Here is a 24720-nt window from a genome sequence, read left to right on the forward strand (position 1 = left end):
AGACACACACACACAAACACACGCACGCGCGCACGCACACACGCACACACACAGACCATGCCATGGAAAACCTACACACACCGTCAGTGTTCAGCGTCATTTCGTCTTCTACTTAGAACAACAGTGATAATTGATTGGAGGTGTTCACACCACCACCACAGGCTCACCACAGTCAACGAAACACTGGAATTGGAAATAACAAAAAAATGTAAAGCTACTGTAAAAGAAAAAAGCTGACGAAAAGAAGAAAGTTTTTCAAGAAACCATCAAGCTGACCAGGCACCAGGCCAGGTCGGAGTTGCAGTGACTGTAGCTACAGCACAGAGCACTGTTACAAAGCACACACAATCTATAGCACAACCCTCTCTTGTTCTTTCCGCATCTACATCTGTAAGCCACAGACAGTCCTTGGCTCTCCATTCGAAAATAAATAAATGAACGTTTCTCTCTTCCATTCCCTCAACTAACAATTTTTTTTGTTTTCTTGAAAGGATTCGAATATATACATTTAATGTATATATTCGAATCCTTTCAAGAAAACAAAAAAATAAAAATAAAAAAGGCGCAGCCAGAACCGTCTAAGGTGTTTCACTTCACTGCCTTTGCTGCTGGGCTGCACGCGGTGTAAAGAAGACATGCTCTACGACGATGGAGACTGGATTGACGACAGGCATGCTGGATGTGACAGCTGGCATACTGGACCGGTATACACGTAGGTCGTATTCATCATCGTGATGACATCATCCTGTGCAGACAGCCACCTGATGACATCATCGTGTCTAGAGAGCCATGTATCCAGCGCGATGAGACCTAGCGCGTACAACTAGGTAACCAATGAGCACGCCGAGCAGAAGCAGAGCAATGCCAACGCCGACAGCAATGGTCACAATGGGCAGAGGCTTCTTATGGCAAGGCTTGACTGAGCACAGAACAACACACACGCACACACACACACACACACACACACACACACACACACACGTACGGACACACACACACAAACATTCACATACAAGTATGTATACGCCCACACACCCACCAAATGACCTTGCTGATCTGCCAAAGCCACTGCACCCCCACCCCTTCCTCTACACACCGGTACAAGCCTGTGTGTATGCATACACCTGTGCATGTTGAACCTTGAACAGTGAACACAAGCCTGTGTGTATGCATACACAAAAAAAATACAAACCACGCGAAAATTCAATTTTTTGCTCTTTTGACAGCGCTGAGAAACCTTCAAATAGTGACGAGAAGACCAGACGTATCCCTTCGTGACAAGCTGCCACTTGTTCTTTTCAGGTCGAGCCTTTTTTGGGAGCTAGTCTGGTACATCGTCCACACTGCTGCCAAGTCTCGACTCCCCAAAATGAATGGAAGTGACGAATATGGAGGACGCTATCCTAGGTAAGTAACGTGATGGAATTTTCTCATCTTGACATGGTGTAACACGAACCTGAATTTCTCATTTGGACCCACTCGGACACCTCACCAGGTTGGGATATTTCGAAACTATACCTATTTGTCTACCATTCTACTTCATCTCAACGTGTTAGCGACTGTAACACTTTGGAAAACTCTTCCGAAAATTTCGAAACTTATTTAGTTGTATAGATTTGAACATAATGTTCAAGATCACTTGTTTTCAGCACTGAATGAGGCCAGGGCTGGTTGCTTTGTTGCTTTTTTAACTCCCAGGACTCGTGGACAGAAGAGGAAGAGCGACGACTTGGGTGTGGCTGCGAAGTCGGCCTGCCCAACGCCAATTACAATTACACCCACACACATACACACACCCTCTTGTACTTGTACACCACACACGCGCGCGCACGTGCGCATACATAAAACTATTCGTCTTTATCCTTTTGTGTTTGACATGATCACCTTTTGTACTACTCCCTGGTGATTATTTGCATAACATGAATGGCACAGGGATGACTTGTGGCATTGTACGCTGTACACGATTCCACGGTGCCATAAAAGTAACATTGGTTATATTCATGGATTATACCATGGTACGGTACGGAGGGTCTGTTTTCAGCCAATCAGCGCTCATCTAGCCATGGTTATATTGGCCAGTATAAATCCCGCGCGGGATTTATACTGGCCAATATAAATCCCGGTGCACGGTACTTACGTTAGGGCACTGCCGCCGTACAAGTTCACTGTCTGAAAGGCAGTGAACTTGTACGGCGGCAGTACTCCAGCGCGCGGACCATTCACAACAGACACCACATGCACGTGTACACTCCACAGAGAACGGCACACTGACGAGGAACAGTACACAATGGAAAAGAAGAATGACCTGGAATTCGTCTACAGAGTATTCTATTATACTGAATCTGAGGATAAAGAACGTCGAGTAACCACGAAGTATCCCAAATGGGTCAGCAATGTACATTGTACTTCAAAGAGCTGAAGATCATCAACAGACGGTCTCCTTCGTAACTAAGTTTATAATACAGAGTGTACTTCAACCCGATTGGAAAATGCTAGATTGGATTGAAATGTGATACAGTGATACAAAACAGTGTATGCAAATGCATCTACTTGCAAGTAGTAAGCAAAACTGATTATAAGATGCCGGATGTTAAAATCAGCACTGTACCATAATTATAGTAACACTTACTCCCAAAGAGTCCAAGCTGTAATCTAACTAGTGACGGTAGTTTGATTCAACGACAAACTCCAGCACCCCAGCAATTCAGTTGATTTCCGCACCGCTCACGAGACAAGATCATGAAGATGCTACAATATGCACTGGAACTGAAAGGAAATCTTATGCCAAACATCCACGGAGGAATCTCCTTCTGATGTTGCTCGACCATTCTTTCAATTGACAACTGATAACCATCAGAAGATGTTCGTGTACTGCATGATGTACGAGATCTCCAAATAGGTTCGTTGTTCTGGAAATGCGTAGGGGTACCTGGCATAAGTAGGATATGACCCTCCTAGTCGGATTATACCGTACCCTCATATAAATCCCTCCTGCTATCGCAGTCGGGATTTATATTCAGCCGGTATAACCCTCTGACTCGGGTTATATCCTCTACGTAATGATATTGTACGATTCTGATTGCGTACTCTCTTGGTGGCCATATTTCATCATCACGCAGCTCCCCACAAAGTACAAATTGTAGTAAAAGCAATTACGTACTATTACGTATAGTAATATGCAGACACATACAACTAGTAGTCACACAAAGTATCTATAATAAGCACACGTACTAGTAGTAGTACATAAGCAGGCTATCTTTATCCTTTTACGCTTGGTCTGATTACCTGCATACATGACTTACACGGCATGGTCACTTGCACCAGTAACAATGTATATAATTCCACACTGCCTTTATCATCAACACCAGTTCCTGTTAACGCGTAACATCTCAGGCTTTGTAGCAGGGAGTAGCACAATACCATTGTACCATTGTGCTACTCCTTGCTTGACACAGACATGCGTCATAGTGACATTTGCGAATAGCTAGCTGTCTCAGCAGTATAAAATTTATTTTATTTTGTGTTTCACTCAGACGACTATAGCATCTGGATTCGGAATAGCCTTACTATCTTGAGACGGGTCAGCCATACGGGTCAGCCATACCTGAAACATGTCGTTCATTGTGACTAAAACTTGCGTCAACATTATCTATTCCCCTAGAAACGACGTGAATAACTAAAAGTAATCCAAATTAAATTAGGAAGAAAAATTCACTCTTACAAGCCGCCCACGTAAATACTGGACACACTGAAGGTACCCGTGCGAAGACCAGCTGCTACTTGATATCCTTCGTAGGATCCATCCTCATCACTCAGCAAAGACTGATGGATTCCTTCCCTACATCGTCAAAACAAACTTCAAAAAGTACTGCTCGAAAACTTCTTGACAGCATTCGGGCACTCTCTTGAAGTGGTTCTATGAAATTTTTTGAAAAATGCTACGAAATGCTACGATAAAGGTACGCAAAGTACGACATTTCGTGACGTTTCCCGGGACACAGTGCTCCACAGAAAAGTGACCTGAGGCAAAGCTCGCCCGCCTGGATGTGTGCCCGTGTCATCTCCCGGTATTGTACTACTCCCTGCTTTTAATCTCCAGGGCGGGAGAAGACACGTGCACGTATTCACGCACACGCACCCCCCCCCCCCCCCCACCCCTACCACACACACATCATCCCTATTGCAACGCATACCTTTGGAAGAGAAGCTGTTGTTGGTAATATCTAGAGCTTGGGCACGGAAGTTAGTGAGGTCAATGACCAACAAACCAAAGATGCTGTTCACTCTCAACTCAACGTCATCACAAGAGTATGAGTGACCAAGTGGTGCGAAGACCTCTGGGCTGAGTGATCCATCATATATCGTACTGTTGGCATCGATAATGGTACTATTCGTACCATTAGTAGCATTGGATTCTATAGATATGACGCTGGCAATGAACCAAGAGTCATCGCCCTGTACCAGTGAAGAACGCACAAGCAGAAAAAGCAGCAGCAGCAGCAGCAAGACGTGCAGGAGACACATCAGAGGAAGAAAGGCTCCAAATAAGCTCTGGATGCAAACTCAAGCAATACATTGTGGATACTTTTTTCTGGATGGCCTAAAATCAAAAAAATATCACTACCGGTACATTTCCTTCTTAGTCTACTGGGCACTGAGTCGAATGGCGCGCCGGGTCCGAGAGAGAGAGAGAGAGAGAGAGAGAGAGAGAGAGAGAAAGAGAGAGAGAGAGCTGAGATGCTCCCTTCAACAGACAACACACTTCCCTCCTCACATGTATACATGTACACGGTGCAGTGCATACGGTGACGGGTGTAAGTGGCTTTACTTAGTAGCTATGGCAACGCATTCCACTGGGAATGAGGGTCTCAGACGATACACTGCAGTGCAGCAGCCTCCTCCAACCAAGGTCATGTGATTCAACGGCCAGAAGACTACTGATTCTGCTGTACCACAATCATTATTATTGTTAACGTTCCTTTTTAACCACCACCCCCCCCCCCAGTACCAGTACCTGCACACATGCAGATGCCCCCCCCCCCCCCCACCCCCCCCACGCACACATACATTAATATGCTTATACAATGCTGGACTTGAAAGTGCTGGGCACCAGTGCTACAATGGGGGGGGGGGGGGGGGGGGGGGTCACTCAGCAGATACTCGTAGAAACAACTTGCCTTCAACTCAAAGAAGAAGTTGAGTGCGAAATCCTCTGCAAACGTCAATAGTATGTTGGCTTGTGTAGTGCTACACTCACCCACTACCTCAGTGGCACGCAAGTTTTTTCCAGGATGCGCCCAAGGAACCTAAGGAACACAATGAGAAATCAGGCATGCAAACACCGTCCACACAGATACACACACACACACCCATACACCCACCCACACGCGTACACACACGCATACACGCATGCACAGAGAGAGAGACACACACACATATCATGACCCGGAACGGACTCGTTGCGAAAACAATCATGCATCGAGCTCCAGCAAGTGAAAAGCTGGACTCCAAATATTCCAGAGTTCTGTAAGAACCACGGTTAATAGATGATAATTATGCCAAATAACGTGCAACTAGACTTGAGAGGGCATTGCACACAAGTTGCATACAAATTATACTACAATGTGTACATGGTAGTCCCTGAGCTCTGCAGGAATGCAAGTCAAAGGTAACCGTACAACTTTGAACTTTGTATGCAACTACTCTGCAATGCCCTCTTAAGTCTAGTTGCACGTTATTTGGCATATCATCTATTGTCCTGCGAGGGATTTGGCACTTTCGTTAGTTGAGCAATCATGGCTTACAACTCATGGCAGGGGCCACCAAGTGTTGTCGTACGACGACACCATCAGTACATCTACGAGTCTGTGAAAACTAAACAAGAACAACGCAGGATACTCACATTCACGTGAGAGTTGGCTTGAAGTTTCATATCCGCTTCCAGGATGATGCAATCGGATCCGTTTTCAGAGCGCACCGCGTAGCGCGGTACTCGATGACGCGGTTTATCACCGCACTTCAGAACTAGATACACACACACACACACACACACACACACACACACACACACACACATGCACGCATGCGCGCACACACACACACACACACACACACACACACACACACACACACACACACACACACACAGCAGGTTAGACACACAGGAGTAACAGAATGCAATGTGACTTAACCTTTGTGTGAACCAGGCATGTATGATAGCTTAGAACTTCTCAGCGGTGTCGGACATGCTATGGTCACTACGGTCTTAACCGTAGCATCAAGAGTCCATAATCCCCCAGAGTGTGCAACTGGGATGGGGTTGTGGGACGGCGTAATCCGTGATGTACGTCATTTTTTAGGTCGGACTTGTCTCATTCCATCGACGCGGACACGCGGTGCAACACAGTCCACACTTCCCCTACTCATGATGTCATTATCATGACGTGCAACACGGATTTCGCCGTCCCAGATCTGAAAAGTGAAGTTGCGCACTCTGGGGGGGGGGGGGGGGGGGGTATGTACTCTTGGTAGTACCTATTGCCTCAGGCATCCCTTGAATCAATAGAATGCAACAATTTTGCCTCTATTAAAATGGCGACAATTTCTAGGTAAGGCCCTGGGGGGATACCTTCAAATGGTTGACCATACCACTCTAATATACCTTCAAATGGTTGACCATACCACCCTAATATACCTTCAAATGGTTGACCATACCACCCTAATATACAGTTGTGGAAAGTGAAATCCAACATTTGCCACCGGGGACAGCGCCACAAATGGGCACCAATGATGTAATGCACTGCACCTAATTTGTACTATAGAGCCGTATGCATCCCAAACAGACCGAAAGGTCTCAGCGTAGATACACACAGTTCACAAAATATTGTACACATAAGGAGTATTGGTATCCAATCCCCATTCATTTTTGCCAGCACCTTTTGAACCTTGACTGTGATGAGTACGAGTTTTGTCATCAGACAGATAAAGTTGTATGTAACACATGTACTGTACGTATGCAGGGCTGCAGGGGCTGCAGACTGCATGGTGCAGTCCCTTATGCCAAGTGTCGGATTTCACTTGCCGCAACTGTACCTTCAAATGGTTGACCATACCACCCTAATATACCTTCAAATGGTTGACCATACCACCCTAATATACCTTCAAATGGTTGACCATACCACCCTAATATACCTTCAAATGGTTGACCATACCACTCTAATATACCTTCAAATGGTTGACCATACCACTCTAATATACCTTCAAATGGTTGACCATACCACTCTAATATACCTTCAAATGGTTGACCATACCACCCTAATATACCTTCTGACACCCCATGCATTCTCCCTTTACTGGTAGATGTAATGACTTAGCCCCATATCTATCTGTCAATGTCACTGCATCCTCCCTCATGCTGGTACACACACACACACACACACACACACACACACACACACACACACACACACACACACACACACACACACACACACACACACACACACACACACACACACACACACACACACATGCAGTATCCCTCTCTTGACGTTTACCTTCAGAAGAGAGTCTGTTCTTCGTAATATCCAGAGCTTGGGTACGGATGTGGCCAAGGTCAAATTCCAGTAAACCGGAAGGGGTATCGACCATGACTTGAACATTGTCACACGAGTAGGACTGACCCAGTGGCGCGGAGACTTCTGGGGTAAATGTTGCGTTAGTTTCATATTCTGTACTACCATCACCACCGGTATAATTGAAAAGCAAAAACGATACTCTGGAAAGGTACCAAGAGTCCTCATCCTGTACCACGGCAGAACATGGATGCAAAAGCAGCAGCAGCAGGAGAAGCAAGGGAAGAAGGGTTCGAAATGAGCTCTAGACGATTACTCAAGCTGTACATGGAGAACACTTCAGCTCTTTGAAATGACATCAGGCAGATAATCATTGACGATAACTCAAAGCCACACAACCCGTTCACCGTTTGAAAGGTGCAGTGGGTGTGGGGAAAAAACATCAAAAGCTCATTGCTATCCCCTCAATTGACTGGAAACAGGCATTTGGGGGAAATTGATCCTTCCCATAGTTGACGCGTGGGTACGGTAATCGGCATGCTACGGTATACTGTGATCTCATAGTGTAAGTCATATGCGTGGCACAGATACACAGAGATTAGAACACACGAAACATTCCTAAATTAACTGTTGGCACGCTCCTCACCGCGGTCTTGCAATGAGCCAGTCAAGCCGATCGAGACGACATGGCAATGTGACTATGTGTGGCCACTACTAGTAGTAGTAATGATCCTCCAGGGTTAATCGTACTGCTAAGACAACGTCTCGATCAGCTTGAGTGGCTCATAGTCATAGGCTGATCTGAGTGAAGAACAATCATGGCGACGGCCCTCAGCTGCAGCTCTCTGTGTTTATTCCTATGTTGCTAGGGGAACCAGTATCACATTGTCGTGAGAGTACAGCATTTTCCGGAGTATAAGCCGCACCTTCAACAGGCGCGTGCTCGGCGATGGGCACGGGGGGCACGTGCACCCCCCAAAAATTTTCAATCTGGGTAATTGCTATTGTAATGTATGCAAATATGCTTTAAAATTCAAGAAAGGTTGCAAAAAAATGGCAGAAAATTGCCGGGGGGGGGGGGGGCTCCCCTCGGCTCCCGTGCACCCCCCTAGTTGGGGGGCCGAGCACGCCCCTGTTCAACACTCAAAATTCATCCAAAACAAAGGGTGGTGCAGCTCATACTCCGATGATTAACGGTGATAAATAGGATAGATCATGTCTGTATTCCGCGGTGAAAAAATGGGGGTTGCAGCTTATACTCCAGTGCGGCTTATACTCCAGCGTGGCTTATACTCCAGTGTGGCTTATACTCCAGCGTGGCTTATACTCCAGCGTGGCTTACACTCCAGCGTGGCTTACACTCCAGTGTGGCTTATACTCCAGTGTGGCTTATACTCCAGTGTAGCTTATACTCCAGTGTGGCTTATACTCCAGTGTGGCTTATACTCCAGTGTGGCTTATACTCCAGTGTGGCTTATACTCCAGTGTGGCTTATACTCCAGTGTGGCTTATACTCCAGTGTGGCTTATACTCCAGTGTGGCTTATACTCCAGTGTGGCTTATACTCCAGCGTGGCTTATACTCCAGTGTGGCTTATACTCCAGTGTGGCTTATACTCCAGTGTGGCTTATACTCCAGTGTGGCTTATACTCCAGTGTGGCTTATACTCCAGTGTAGCTTATACTCCAGTGCGGCTTATACTCCAGTGTGACTTATACTCCAGCGTGGCTCATACTCCTGAAAACACGGTGCGTTTATTCCAGGACTATGACTGATAACTCACATCACATGTCGTGTTGACCTACTCCAGTATTGATATTAATTTAATGTCACAAGAGCGTTTCGGCATAACATCCATGCCGAGGAGAACGCGTAAGCACACAACTTGGAATTAACACATCATTGATCCAACCTTCTTATTGTGGATGTTATTATTCACTTTTCAACCCATGTATAATTATGTAATTTATTATCTATACCAGACCTTCGCGTAAGAAAAATCCAGGAGAGTGAACAATCGCTCTCGCTATCCTCTCAAGGAGAGTGGTGGGAGAGCAGTCCCCCCTCCCTCCCCCAAAATCGCTCGCCTTATCAAAGGCGAACACAATACGGATTTTTTCATCATCTTGCCATACCCCAATCGTTAATCGGATTCAATACCCAATAGCTGCCAAATAAAAATCGCCGTACGCACTACAAATGGAAGCTGTTTGGACCACAACTTTAGTTTCCCTTCCTCAATTTCGACAATCTCACGCATTCTGGGAAGCTATTGGCAAGAGGAACACACCTATATATAGGATTTGAAAATGTGTGCCTTTTATGCCGTTGTTATTGGTCATCACGACCAATAATAACGGCATAATGGTTTTCATGGAAGTTGTAAAATATGTTTGAGGCATGAATGTTTACATTTTAGATTCATAGGGCGATAATATTTCTGATGAATACCCATTTTCAGCAATAATTGGAAATTTGAGCATAATTGTTCAGCTGCTGTCATGGAAAGGACTGAAGCAGTGAATGTGCAGAAGAACATTGCAGGTGTGGCACGGGGTGGTTTCTTGACGACATATCGCACATGCCGTCACGAAACTACCAGTTTTAAGGATAAAACAAGATCCAATAAAATCTCAAATCCTATAATATCGGATTCGAAAAATAGGGCATAGGCCTTAGTAATATTGGGCAAGTAGATGAGCCTGAGATGTTAGTGTTTGAAAAAATTATCTTATTCAACTCTCGATATCTACTAAGACCTAGCAAGGAAGAATTGGTCACATACTTTTTGCTATTCTCATGCCACACCCATTTTGAGTTGAAAATATGACCAAAATCCTGTATATAGGATTTAGCAAATTAAGAGATAGCCCTGGGAAGACATGCACAACGGGAAATTGAGACAATTAATTTTGCTAAGATCTATGGTATTTTTGTACGAGTAGTATTCATCGCAGAGCGCTCCTTTCTTTTGTAGCTGACCGCTAAACTAAAGACCTGTGCCAGACGTCGAACAGGTCTATGCATGCCTGGACTATCACGCAACAGAGGGAAATCCTTTATGTCGAAATTATGATTGCAACGGGACGTAAAATACCTTGCGAGTCCCGTAACTGCACTATTTGACCTCTGATCGACTTCGGATTTGTTGGAGCCGACAGCTGAGAACATTCTAATGCCAATAGCCCTTTCCATTACTCAATTCCGTTCAGGGAAAGCCGAGTTACGAAATATTTGAGTGTTTGCAGAATGCACTTCATAGTGATGCAGATGCGCTCGAAATTCTCAAGGCGCGCGACGAAAAGTGCGCCCAAAATGAAAATAAGGAGAGCGAAGGCGCGCGAGAGCGATCGCTCTCCTTTTACCAGATGCTCTGTATAGAGTTTAACGCCGGCTCTATGACGACGGCTGCAATGGCCAACCGGACAACAAAGAAGTTGAGGCCAAAGAGAAAGATGTTTTTTCTTGCGCATGCTTTACGTATGGTGTGGCGTAATGGTCAGAGTCAGGTTGCTATATATGCACATGTACACTGCCACACACACACCCATGGACACACACACCCATGCACCCATGGACACACCCACCCATGCACCCATGGACACACCCACCCATGCACCCATGGACACACCCACCCATGCACCTATGCACCCATGGACACACACACCCATGGACACACACACCCATGCACCCATGGACACACCCACCCATGGACACACACACCCATGCACCCATGGACACACCCAACCATGGACACACATACCCATGGACACACACACCCATGGACCCACCGATGCACCCATGGACACACCCATCCATACATGCACATACGCGAGCGTACGCACGCACACACACACATACATGCATGCACATCCATACACACCCGCCCACAAACACACACAAACAACTTACCTTCAAATCGAAGTATAAGTTAAGACCGAACACCTCTTTCAACGCAGGCTCTACAAGCGTCAATATCATGTTGGCTTGCGTAGCGCCACATACACCCGTTGTGTTGGCGACGAACATGGAGCTTCCCTACACACACACACACACGCCCATCGCGGAAGCGATGATAGCGAACCGCTATGTTAGACATAGCAACTTGAGCTGGGATTGCACCATTCAACAGCTTGCAAGCTTGCAAGGTTGATGAATTGCCCGCCACTAATTTTAGCCTGGTATCCACCACACATCTGATTGAAGTGGCTTTTTCTACGAATAAACTAACGTTATCGGTACGTAAGTTTTGCAGCTCTCACCGCGGCACTGAGAAGGGACTTTCCCTTTTTCCCAGGACGCATGCAGCCTGAGCACTTTTTTTACTGCCGGAAAAGTTTTACTGCCGCAGCAGCCGCGGCAGTAAAACTTTTCCGCCAGTAAAGTGCCAGTAACGCCACGTGATCAAATACCTTGGAAACTTTCCCAATCGGTCACTTTTTATCGGTAGTCTGAACGCGCCCTTACTACTGGACTAGTTCCCATATCACATTGTCCGTACAACTCGGTCAATGCACTTAGATCGGGTGAGGGCAGTCTATTTCCGCAGCTGGCTCATTTCAATCACTACCGATCACAGCTCCTGCTCATGGCGGACTGACCAGTCTCTCGTTCATACTCTTTGGCACCGGGTCACAGCTCTTGTGTAGAGTAGAGCAGGACAATCCCCCCCCCCCCCCTTCACACACATCCACATACTACGCCCCCACACATATTATGTGTGCTCGGGTCACAGCCCCTGCGCAGAGCAGACTGACCTGTGTCTCTGTTACACATAAGTCACAGCTCCTGACTAGCTACAGACTGACCTGCGTATGCCAGCTGCCCCACCCGATATCCTTGCTATACCAACCACACAACAACTAGCGTTAATTCGTTAAATCGTTAGACTTTTACAATGTTTGTTAGCTTGATACACAAGAACTGACGCTTTGATCAAAGTCACAGAGTTGATATATGCAGAGGAAGCACATCTTCAAAGCATGCACTCACCGTAGAGTGCCTTGTGAGCCGAATATCGGCTTGCATGATGATGCAATCAGCGCCGCTATTAGAACGCACCGAGTAGCGCTGTACTGGGGAAGGGGCAGGATCACTGCTGCACTGCGTCACTACAATATTAGATACACAACAGTAGATACGCGCACGCACACACACGCACGCACGCACACACACACACACACACACACACACACACACACACACACACACACACACACAAACATATGTATATATAATATATTATAGAACAATAGAAGTATGTCTTGCGTCGGCAAAAAAGTGCTCAATGTCCTAAGACAGAGCGGGGTTATACACTCAGACACAAAGGATCTCCAAGTTTCTCAGTGTTGCTACTCTGAGTTTCGTGCAAAAGCACTCTTCAGGCAACTTACTCTTCTCTCACATCAGTATCCCTTTACATACCAGAAAAGACGAAAAGAAGCACCCTAGGTGGGAATCACAGGTGGAGAAAGAAGCACGCTAGCCAGTCTAGGTGGGGATCACAGGTGAAGATAAATGTGGCAAGCGTGGTGGTGTGAGCAATCGCGCAGGCCGGGTGGTGTGCATAAAGTGAAGTGTGGCAGTAGGATGCATGCACATTAGATAGCAGGAGTTCTGTATATGTGTAACAGATAGCAAGCGCAGTCTACAGTTCAGGTCACCTCCGATAGGAGGTACTTGGTGCTGTGGCGACATTTTGTGACCAGGCTGCATCTGGTGTTGAGGAGCGATGCCTTGTCACTCTTCAATATGGCGATCTTCTCCGATAGGCATAGGTTGCACCGCTTCGAGGTTCTTTTGTAGGCGCTGGATCTCTGCCTGATTCTCCACGAGATGTTGACGCCTTCACCTGCCTCCTTCAATGCCCATGCATGCTTTGACGATTCTGTGCTGTTTCTGTGTGGGGCATTCCGGAACGATGACGTGTGGTTGTTGAACCGGAGTTTGAACGGGGTTTCGGAGATGCTGATATACTTTTTCCGGCTGAGATTTGAGTCCACTGTAGCTTCGTATACTATCTCGCTGGCGAAGCTTTTAGAAGTTTTAGTATTATGAAACTGACAACCTTGTTGTTGTGTGTATATATATATATATTAACTGGTTTGAGGGAAAGAGACAAACGGGAAAGGTCTGAAGAAAAAATTGACTGTCACCACCAGGACTCGAACCAGGGACCCTCGCTTGTAGCCAGCGATGCTCTAACCACTGAGCTATGGTGTAGTCGTCATATATATATACTCAGTAAGACTATGCCTGCAGCTGCAGAAAAAGTGCTCAACATCCAATTTCTTGGGGGGAGCAATGACACATGTCAACAAACAATGGATCACTCGTAATAGTTCGCTACTCCGAGTTTCATGCACCGTGTGCAATCATCAGGCAAACAATATTCAATGCAGACTGGTCAAAGCATAATGGGAATTTAAGGTGGATGCAGGCGGAAACACGTGATAAAGTTGTCAGTCCGGTTGCAGCTTGAACAGCCGTAGCACCTTGATGTGCTTCTTTTGTCGACACAGTTCTGGCCTCAAACTGCGAATGTACAGCGCCTCCAGTGTGAATCGGTGCGCGCTGTTCCGGGCTGGTGTGATGACACTGAAGCTGCTGTTTCGTTCCTGCGGGATGCATTCAGGTTGCGCTTGCAAATGCTTTGTGATGGCGCTATCACTTGTTGCCACACGTTTGTCAGGCGGCTTCTTGTACAGCTTGTCTGGGATATGCTGCTTGATCCTTTCCGAGAATCGCTTTATCACGTGTTTGTTCTGGTACTGCATTCCCTTCATGTGTTTTTCCCGTCATTTTTCCACTGCTCCATACATTCTTATGGTAGTGTAGTGTGAACTTGAGGCGCGTAAGAATATTCTTGCTGATTCTCTACCCCCAGTATAAATTCTGGCTCCGTTTTCGTTCTTGCTCATTCCCATGTAACTACTGATGAAAATGGGTGAAAAGCTTTTAGTACTATGAAATTGACAACCTTGTTGTTGTGTGTATATATATATATATATACTCAATCTGCGGACAGAACTGTTTCGTCCTTTGTGGACTCGTCAGCGCAGCACAGAGGAAATGAGGCCGAACCTGATAGCAATGGAAATAAAAATTAAATTAAATTAAATTAAATTTATATATATATATCAGTAGGGGTGATCCCGTCCGACGCGAATAGTGCTCAATAGTACTAGAGCCAATACAAACTTCACGATCAGGTCCTCACCAGAGATACATTATCGTTCTTTGCAACTCTGAGTTTCATGAAATGAATCAATCATCAGGCAATAGAAACAAACTGATACAGGGCAACTAGGTCACTATAGGTTATATACCCAGTCACACAGCAAGCACGAAAGAAGGCACTAAGTACGAGGTGAGAACATTTCGCGGCACTTGCGGGGGTGACTTCTGAATGGGGAAGCCAAAGGTCTCGGTGCCTTGCGACTTGTCCTTGCCATTCAGGAAGAAATGGGCCTTCGAGCGCATGCGGCGGATGACGCTCTCGACCTTCTCCACTAGGCACTTTCGGTATGCGCTTGCTGAGGGGATGGGTACGTTGCCGAGCGAATACCCTAAATCCGTCTTTCTCGGTGGGTCCATAGTTGCGATGTATGGGAGAAAGTGCTCTATCTCGAGAGAGAGCTTCCAATATATCAGTAGGGGTGATCCCGTCCGACGCGAATAGTGCTCAATAGTACTAGAGCCAATACACACTGCACGATCAGGTCCTCACCAGAGATACATCATCGTTCTTTGCAACTCTGAGTTTCATGAAATGAATCAATCATCAGGCAATAGAAACAAACTGATACAGGGCAACTAGATCACTACAGGTTATATACCCAGTCACACGAAAGACGGATTTAGGGTATTCGCTCGGCAACATACCCATCCTCTCCACAAGCGCATACCGAAAGTGCCTAGTGGAGAAGGTCGAGAGCGTCATCCGCCGCATGCGCTGGAAGGCCCATTTCTTCCTGAATGGCAAGGACAAGGCGCAAGGTTTTGGCCAAATATTGCATAGTCCGTACGCATTTCACCTTGTGTTGCGTATATGGTGACATAAATGGTTGTACCGCGCGAAATAAAAGCTATTCTCGTGGCAACAGCGTACTAACAATAGCATGCATCTTGCTAAAGGTCGAACCAAAATCACGGTATTTCCCCCCTTACGGTAATACAGTTACAACATAACGTTTTTTGCTAATGATGTCTAATATTTCAATCACTCCAGAATACTCTTCAAGATTGAAAACGATGAGTGACTCATCAAAAATTCAAAATACAACTATGTTTTGCTCTCTGAGTGCATCAGAGATATCATCTGTTAGTTGGAACCACTCTCCGCTGATTCCGCGATCACGGATTTGTGGAGAGGAATTGTCGCAGTCGTTGAACGAACGAAAGTAGGGCTACAGAGAGATCAGCTAAAGTGAGCACTTCGGCTGTGATCACTCTACAACTCTCTATGTTACCCCCTTTACGCTGAGGACGAGCCCCGATGTTGAGGGTAACATTGGAAAGAAGTGAACAAAGGGGAAACAGACGTTTAGCAGGAGACTAGACACATGCTTTATAATATGTGGTATCTATGGTTACACGTACCTTCTGGCGACAAAGTGCTATTTTCTATGCCCAACGCTTGGATACGCAAGTCACTGAAGGAAAAGAACAAAGTCCCGAATGCAGGAACCTTCAAGTTGACCCCGTAGACTGTGCACGCAAATGACTGGCCAACTGGAGCAGAGACTCCGAAGATGTCAAAATCCAGAGGGGGACCGCCTGGTAATGGGAAAACCGCTTGAGTCATGGCCCACGACTTCTCCTGGTCCTGTGGAGTGGGGCACAGTGCAGAACATGCATGCATGTGCACGCACACACACATACACACGTACACATACACACACACACGCAAAAAGACATACATAGTCATTGCTTTGCACTGGGCATGTGGCATTCCCCAGGGACAGGGGAGATAGGCTCAGAACAAGTCTCGGAAGTATGACTGAATTCAGTCGATTGGCTATTGAGCTGTCCGACGGCCGCTATTCTATACATAACCCCAGATCCCTGTGGGTGGACTTGAAACATGTGACCCCACTTTAAAACACATCACAGTTACTCGGCTAAGGCCCCTCAGAACACAAGGTGCAGCCGGGATTGACAATATCGCAGTATACGTCTCAGGGTCCAACTGCATTCTAACCCAACCCAAGTGAAGGTAATAGCGTGTACCGGTGTGCTTGCTAATTCAGAGTGAATCTGATGACAGCTTGCCCAATCTAGCCACAAGTAGCCTATTGATGATTGCAGTGTAACTGAGAGAAAGAGAGAAAGAGAGAGAGAGAGAGAGAGAGAGAGAGAGAGAGAGAGAGAGAGAGAGAGAGAGAGAGAGAGAGAGAGAGAGCAGGTCTGCTCTACAGCACTTTCTTTAGTTGATTGTTTTCTTTTCTATCAATTAATCTTTGGCTCTCCATCCGAGTCCATAATAGGGCAGGCTGACAGCGGTAGAACGTCAGTACCGTCGGTCAGTGTCGTGCATGAGCTGATTGTTTGGTAACTGTGGTGTTAGTGGACATTATAGTGTTACTTGTAGTTCCTTCGGTCCTTTTCCTTTTCCATGATAGAGAAGGCTGACAGTTTGCTTTTAATCACTTATTCTTTCCCTTCCCCAAGGTATGTACGCATTGACCGCGCCATACCTTGGGGAAATGGAGTAATTTCGGACAAAAATCTGACACTGTTTACTAACGATTATAATCGAGTACTAGTGGACCGATGGTCAAACTAAAAAGTAATCGATAGGCGAAAATCTGCAATCAGTTCAGCCCTAATAAATTTTAGTAATAATTACACACAGTTCTTGTTCGCTGGCCAAAGCGAAAGAAACGAGAAATTTAGTTCTCTGCAATATTTCTAGCACGTCCCAGTAGGTGGGTATGAGGACATTGGCCACTGCTACAAGTTATGGTGGAATGTGGGCGGGCAGATTACTGCTTTTCGTTTTGCTGGGCGCGCGTGTGCGCGTGTGTGTGTGTGTGTGTGTGTGTGTGTGTGTGTGTGTCTGGCGGACTGACCGTCCACAAATGCCTGGATATGCCCCCATCTGCTACTCCAGTGCACGGCCAGGCCACCGCTTCTGGACCATCGTGTGACACCCGCCAGCGGCTCGCCCTGCCTTGCTGCAGAGCCCACTGCAGCAAATGCGATTGTTGTTGCAAGTCAACCCAACTCTCCATGTCTGTCGGCCCCTTACATGAGGGGACATGTAACCGGAAACGGCAATGTTCAGGACAGGACAGGACAGGACAGGACAGTGTGTGTGTGTGTGTGTGTGTGTGTGTGTGTGTGTGTGTGTGTGTGTGTGTGAGAGAGAGAGAGAGAGAGAGAGAGAGAGAGAGAGAGAGAGAGAGAGAGAGAGAGAGAGAGAGAGAGAGAGAGAGAGAGAGAGAGAGAGAGAGAGAGAGAGAGAGAGACAGAGAGAGAGAGAGAGACAGAGAATCAGGAGGCAGAGAAGGTGGGTGCCAGCCTTGTGACTTTTACAATCACCCTCTGCATTGCACTTCTACGTACATCCAGTGAGAAGGATAGAGATAGACTAAATAGTGCATCTGAAAAGGACGGGTCTTCATCGTCATCGTCGGTATGAATAGTGAAGTGGATGACACTGCTGGTCTTGGAACATGAACCGTTTACAGTGATCTTAGTGATGTTCATGGGCACCTGATGCCAGAAAAACAGACATGTACGGAAAAGCATGTGAACACATGCACACACAGACACGCACGCACACACACGCGTGCGCGCGCACACACAAACATATATGCACAAATGATCTCTGAACATGGAAAGTAACATTAACTCGTCGTCTGTGTTACCAGTGGTTATACAATTGTGTAATCTACAAGTGAATCTATTCCCACAGTCACAGTCCAGAGTTTGGAAAAGCAGTGTTTGAACACAGGCCTCTCTCTCTCTCACGCTCATTTACTCACTCACTCTCACTATCACTATCACTCCCTCTCTCACTCTCACTATCACTCCCTCTCTCACTCTCACTATCACTCCCTCTCTCACTCTCACTCTCTCTCACTCACTCACTCTGTCTGTCTCTCTCTTTCTGTCTCTGTCCCTCTCTGTCTGTGTCCATGTCATAATATCTATGTCTGTCTGTCTGCCTGTCTGTCTGTCTGTCTGTCTGCCTCTGTTTGTCTGTCTGCCTCTGTGTGTCTGTCTGTCTGCCTCTGTCTGTCTGTCTGTCTATGTCTCACTCTCTGTGTCTCCCTGTGTCCCTCTCCCTCTCTCTCTGTACCTCTGTCTCTTTCCGTTTGTCTCTGTCTGTCTCTGTGTCTCTCTCCTCTCTCTCTCTCTGTAGTACAGGAGTGACAGGCAGCTGAGCGCAATCTTTGCTGTAATATTGCTTGCGTGAAGCACTTTGTGGAGAAATGACAACTTGGCAATAAACATGTATGCACACCCACCCACACGCACACACACCCACACACCCACATGCACGCACACATGCACATGTGCACACACACACACCTTGAAACCTTGAAACTGCCACTTAAAGGTGATGCAGTGCCTCAAAGAGGCAAGGAGGACAGAGTTACTTCTTGCATTTGTGTTGAGCCAGGTACTGGAGACGTGTGAACTTCCGAGAGCAGGTCGGGCATGGGATGGTGCGGCGCTCGGAGCCAAAGCTGCATGTTCTGCGGTTGCAGTTGTGCCGGCGGTTCCCCGCTTTGTTCCGGAAACAGCGGTCACAGGTGTGGCAGTGGTACTGACATTGGCTGCAATCAGGTGGGCGAGGTGCAACTATCTCTGGAACTGAAGTGTCACCAAGGCTGGGAGAGCAGCGGTGCACAGCAAATCCACCTCGGCTAGCAAACCAACGATGGCACGTTTCTCACAACACAGCACCGGACTATTCATGGATCGGCTTCAGTCGCTCTTCCCTGCATTTGTGCCGACAAAGTCCGCTTTCACTGGCGAAGAGAAGCTCACAGATCGCACAACATACTAACTTGGCTGTCGTTTCAAGGCGTAAGCGCCGTGCAACAATGGCATCCGAGATGGGCTGGATCCACTCGCCACGTTCAGCTGCGAGGTCGTAACAAGCGGTGTATAGACCGAACGCCATGAGGTCATCGCGTACCACATCACGCCATCGACGCCTGGGGCCATGAGCAGGGCACACACACACACACACACACACACACACACACACACACACACACACACACACACACACACACACACACACACACACCTGGTCCTGGTGTACACTGCCATGTAGGTCACGTGTTTCTCGTTGAGCGAGACGGAGACGAGAGGAGACATGAGCGTTGGTGACGGGATAGGTCGTTTCGCCTTTTGAAACGCCTCTGCCAATTCTGACATTGCAATTGGAACTTGTCCCTTTCATCAGCAGTTGGGCGCTTGGTGGATCGGTTGCAGTTGTGGATAGCAAAGCCCCGGATCGACTTACAGCAACGTTCACAAATGGGACAGTGAGCGGTACAGCACGGCTTCCGAATACATAGGCGTACAGGTGAAGAGCTTGTGGCATTGGCAACATTCGGGGCAGAACTGGACTGGGCACAGTGGCAACATTCGGGGCAGAACTGGACTGGGCACAGCGATGGAATGCACTGCCACCCGCACTCCGAAACCATCGGTGACACTGGGAGCACTGGCAGCTGTTGGCTTGCTGCTGGACTGGCTTACGCCGTTCCATGATGCACTTGTGGCGGGTGATATCTTGCTGCCGAGCAAATGCACGCCGGCACACCTCGCAGACTATCTCCCGGGCCGGTTTCTGAGCTGGTTGTATTGCTCGATAATCTTGCTGCCACTCAGATCGTTCCTGCGCTGTGTCAAACCATGACTCGTCGGCGATGTTTTTTCGTCGCAGGTCGACCCTAATTGCGTCTCGCCATCGTTTCCGCGGGCCACACGCTGGGCGTGGCGGCAGCAATGTGCCAAACAACAACATCCGCGGCATCCGCTCCTCAGGCACGCGTACCACGTGCCCAAGCCATTCCAGTCTTCTCTGCATGAGGCGGTCAGGGATATCCAGTGGATTTGCTGCATTCCATGTTTTCAGGATGGTGTCCTTGGCTATCTTCAAGTCCCGCACATCCCACTGTGCAACACTCATGATGGAAAGAAGCGACCGGTAGTAGAAGGACGTAATCCGTTGCACACACACACACACACACACACACACACACACACACACACACACACACACACACACACACACACACACACACACTACTACTACTACTACTACTACTATGTACAGCTACCCTATCGGGCCACGCCGCTCCCAGAAGCGGGAGACAACGACAAGAAGAGAGAAGAGAAGAGAGAGAAATCGCAAAGTCAACAATATTTGGCATGGCGTTGCAAGTCCTGTGGCCTTGAGAACCGTCTTTCGCAATGCTCGCATTCATGACGGCAGTTGTTCCTGGCTGCACGTGACATCCGTTTCGCACGGTCACAGTGATGACGGCTCAAACCAGAACGAGAGCGGAAAGAGCGGCGACAAACATCACATCGCAAAGAGTCAGATTCATGGCGAATGGATACAGTGGGGACATCCGTGGACACAGGACAGCGATGCACAGCCAGTCCTCCAGCGCTCCTCAACCACCGCATGCACTTCATACATTGCCTGGCACCCTTCTGTTGTGACACAGGCAACTTCCGCTGGGCAATGCACTTGTGTCGGGCCATGTCGTTACGGCGGCGGAAGTCTCTGGCACACAGCAAGCAGCGCAAAGGTGGCGAATCACACACACACACACACACACACACACACACACACACACACACACACCTCAGACATGCCCATCGCGGAAGCAATGATAGCGAACAGCTACGTTAGACATAGCAACTTGTGCTGGGATTACACCATTCAACAGCTTGCAAGGCTGATGAATTGACCGCCACTAATTTTAGCCTGGTATCCACCACACAGCTGATTGAAGTGGCTTTTTCTGGCCACACACACACACACACACACGCGCGCGCGCGCGCGCGCCACACACACACACACACTCTGCCTGCTGCACTCGCGTGCCTTACCTTCGGAAAGTTCACTCTTTGAGCAATCACAGCTAAAGCGGCCTGAAATATAATACACGCAGATCCATTGGACTCGACCACATAGCGATGGACAGCTTTGGGGTTGCTAGTTGCCAGGTCCACAGTGTCAACACCTACACCAGCAGAACTGCTGAAAGCTGTACAAGTGAAAACAGAGAAACGAAATAGCCAGGAGCGGCATGGTTGGAATAAAACCCCAAGCAAAGGGCATGCACATGTCTAATAAAGCAGGTTTGCATTAGGTACACTGTCTATGGCAATACATGTACCCCACTAACATGCATGCACTCCCTATTACAGACCAGTGGAGAAAACACATCATATCGGGAGGATTCATGGAGTGCTGGGCAACCGAATCTGGCATGTGATAATCATGTAGGATAGTCCACGCAAGAGGTGCAGCCCATGAAATGGGCACCCATGAACTGGGCGGTGTGTGGACGGCCCGTATGATAGTATCAAGAGTCCATAACCCCCAGAGTGTGAAGCGCGCGCGATAGGGTCTTGTCACGACTCATTTTCAACATGATGTCATTTTCATGTACATTTTCAGGTAGCGAATGTCGCGGCCTGCACGCGCAGCTACATGAAAATGACGTAATGTTGAAAACGAGTCGTGACAGACATTATGTGACGTTGCACACTCTGGGGGTTATGGACTCTTGATAGTATGTATGTATGTCCACGCACAAAGTGCAGCTCATGAGATGGGCGCCCATGAAATAGACGGAGTGTGGACGGCCCACGCACGAAGTGCAATACCCGCTAGGAGGCACGAGTGTAGGAGTATGAGTGTGATGGCCGAAGGCCGTGGTAGATTGCCAGATGAGAGGAGATAGATGGCCCAGCACTCCTATTTATTTTCGTCTTTTATAAATATATGATGATACCTCTGTTGAATCAAGGATATCAATATTATTCATAGATGGGGAGAGGTGGGTGGGTGAGAAAGGAACACACCGGTGTTCTTCTCATGACCCAAGCAAAGCAAATACGAAGTAGCACAGTGGCCAGCGCGAAGTATGGTGTATGCATTACGGGTTCAAACTCCGATGTGTGCTGCAGTCGCATATGGCTGGTTGGCTGGCGAGTTCAGGTGAGTTCCAGCGTACGCATGTTACATGCCACAGCAGCGTGCATGTACGTGTTGCTTGACATGCATCAATGAATAGCGTGGGATCTGTGGGCTCTTTGAAGGCCGATGGAGCGCGTGTGAAGTGGTGGCTAGTGCAATGTGTTAACCTACATTACCACAAGCTCTAATGTGCTATTTTGCGATATTTCCCGGCGCCCTTTTTTTACCGAATAAATCGTTGGATGACGCCATAAGCCCCGAAACCTAGCGTCTGGCTTTCTGATCGTGATTTCTCTACGTGAATGTAGAGCAGAACAGATTTTCTTTACGTTACGGGAACGCGAAGAGAGTTGCCGGGATTCTTCGCATCGCGTTCCCGTAACGTAGAGCAGAACCTCGCTAGTGTAACAGTGTTGCAGTGTTACAGTGTTGCAGTGTTGCAGTGTTACAGTTGCCCAGCCGTGTTGTCTACCTACATGTAGATAGTGACTCCACTCCCCTGATGAACATGTACTGTAGCATGCACGTAACCGTCGTTGGTATTATGAAAGCTGTCACGATGGAAAACAGCGTACTGTACTGTGTTCCTGGCTGCAACCAGAAACCGGTTGGTAATTCCCCAACAGGCAACAACTGGTCCATCTACAAGAAAAAAGAGTCCCGCGCCAGGCCAGTGCCAGCAAGAGTACATGACCGGATGACGGGGCCCCATTCCCACAGCTTGGTGCTGGCGAGAACTTCGAAAGAACTCGAAATTTCGACACACGACTGCCAGTAGTGTACTGTGTGTCATCGAACTTCGAAGCGTCGAGAACACCTTGTCCGAATATCGACTGTCGACCGCCAACAGCCACTGCAGTATACCACAAGTACTGGAACAATGCCATCGTACCCCTAGTCGTACGTCCTGCAAAAGCACGCGACCGTGAGTACGACCGTGGAAACAGGTCAATGACCTTTGTAGGAAGGATACCTTTTTTAGTTTTACTACGATCCGGTAAGTATCCTTCTACAATTCGAAGTTTACAGAATAAAACCAGGAAACCAGGAAATGTTCCACAGCTACAGCAGCACAGTGGCTTACCTTGCGGCAACAAAGCCGTACAAACGGTGAAGAAAAGAAGCAGCCGAGTCAACATGCTGTCTCTCCTGGATGATGAGGAAGAAAATTAATTACGAACGAATCAGGTACCGGTAAGTTTCCCTGGCCAAATTTAAACTATAAAGGAACTACCCTGCACAAACAGTCTCGGCACACACCTGCTGACTACTGCCCTACACGTAGACCTTGTCGACCCGGCTGTCGCCGAAGAAGAAAATGAACAAGACCTTGCTAGATGGGCTGAGATCATTTCCGGCAAGAGATGCTATGCATGCAGCTGATCAGCTGATATGCATGTAATGATGTCATATCTCATGACACTCGTACTCGTACTCGTACTCGATCACGCGCGTGAACACTGCAATCCCCTATGGAATCCTCTTCATGTTTCTGAAGTTTTTTTGTCCAAAAAGCAAGCCATAACAAGAATAGAATTTCGGCCAGGTTTTGCCCCAACAGCACTGAATTGGGAAAAACCATAAAAATCCAGGCCGTTTGACCCCGCCTGCAAACGTGCATTGTGCGGTTCGAACCCCAGTTCAGGTACCCTTTTTGGACCCTTTTTCAAATTTCAAATTTCGCAGCACTGCACTGTGTACGATGAAATCACGAAAAATCGCCAAATACGGGAGCTCGCCAGAGCCAGAGCCCATCTTTTTATGAATGGACTGTAATTATGCGCGCGCGCGCATATGCGCATACATGCATGCACCTGATTGAGACGTCACCATGGTCACTCAGTGATCATTTTGTTTTTTATAATTTTTCCAGGAAGCCTGCATAGAGCTAAAGTACATGTAGTGTAGCTTGTTACAAAATACAAGCTGTAGAGACCACCGGCCGGCTAAAACTGGTCT

General features: G+C 47.5%; 1 protein-coding gene across 2 annotated transcripts; it reads right to left on the reverse strand.

Moving 5' to 3' along the window:
- Positions 1–83: 83 nt before the first annotated feature.
- LOC135808200 (uncharacterized) lies at positions 84–24117 on the reverse strand. 2 transcript variants are annotated; one of them, XM_065321355.1, is made up of 12 exons: positions 24022–24103; positions 23846–23910; positions 21666–21823; positions 18144–18293; positions 16176–16401; positions 12567–12685; positions 11487–11612; positions 7557–7803; positions 5903–6024; positions 5178–5306; positions 4194–4455; positions 84–919 (listed from the first exon to the last, which is right to left on the reverse strand). In XM_065321355.1, exons 2-12 carry the CDS (start codon positions 23898–23900, stop codon positions 780–782), a joined length of 1734 nt encoding a protein of 577 aa, XP_065177427.1. In that variant the 5' UTR covers positions 23901–23910; positions 24022–24103; the 3' UTR covers positions 84–779. The 2 variants fall into 2 exon arrangements, with proteins under 2 accessions (XP_065177427.1, XP_065177426.1); XM_065321354.1 differs by having other exon boundaries at positions 23846–24117.
- Between the last annotated feature and the right edge of the window lie 603 nt (positions 24118–24720).

Source organism: Sycon ciliatum, chromosome 2 (genome assembly GCF_964019385.1).
Source record: "Sycon ciliatum chromosome 2, ocSycCili1.1, whole genome shotgun sequence".
Classification (NCBI taxonomy): Eukaryota; Metazoa; Porifera; class Calcarea; order Leucosolenida; family Sycettidae; genus Sycon; species Sycon ciliatum.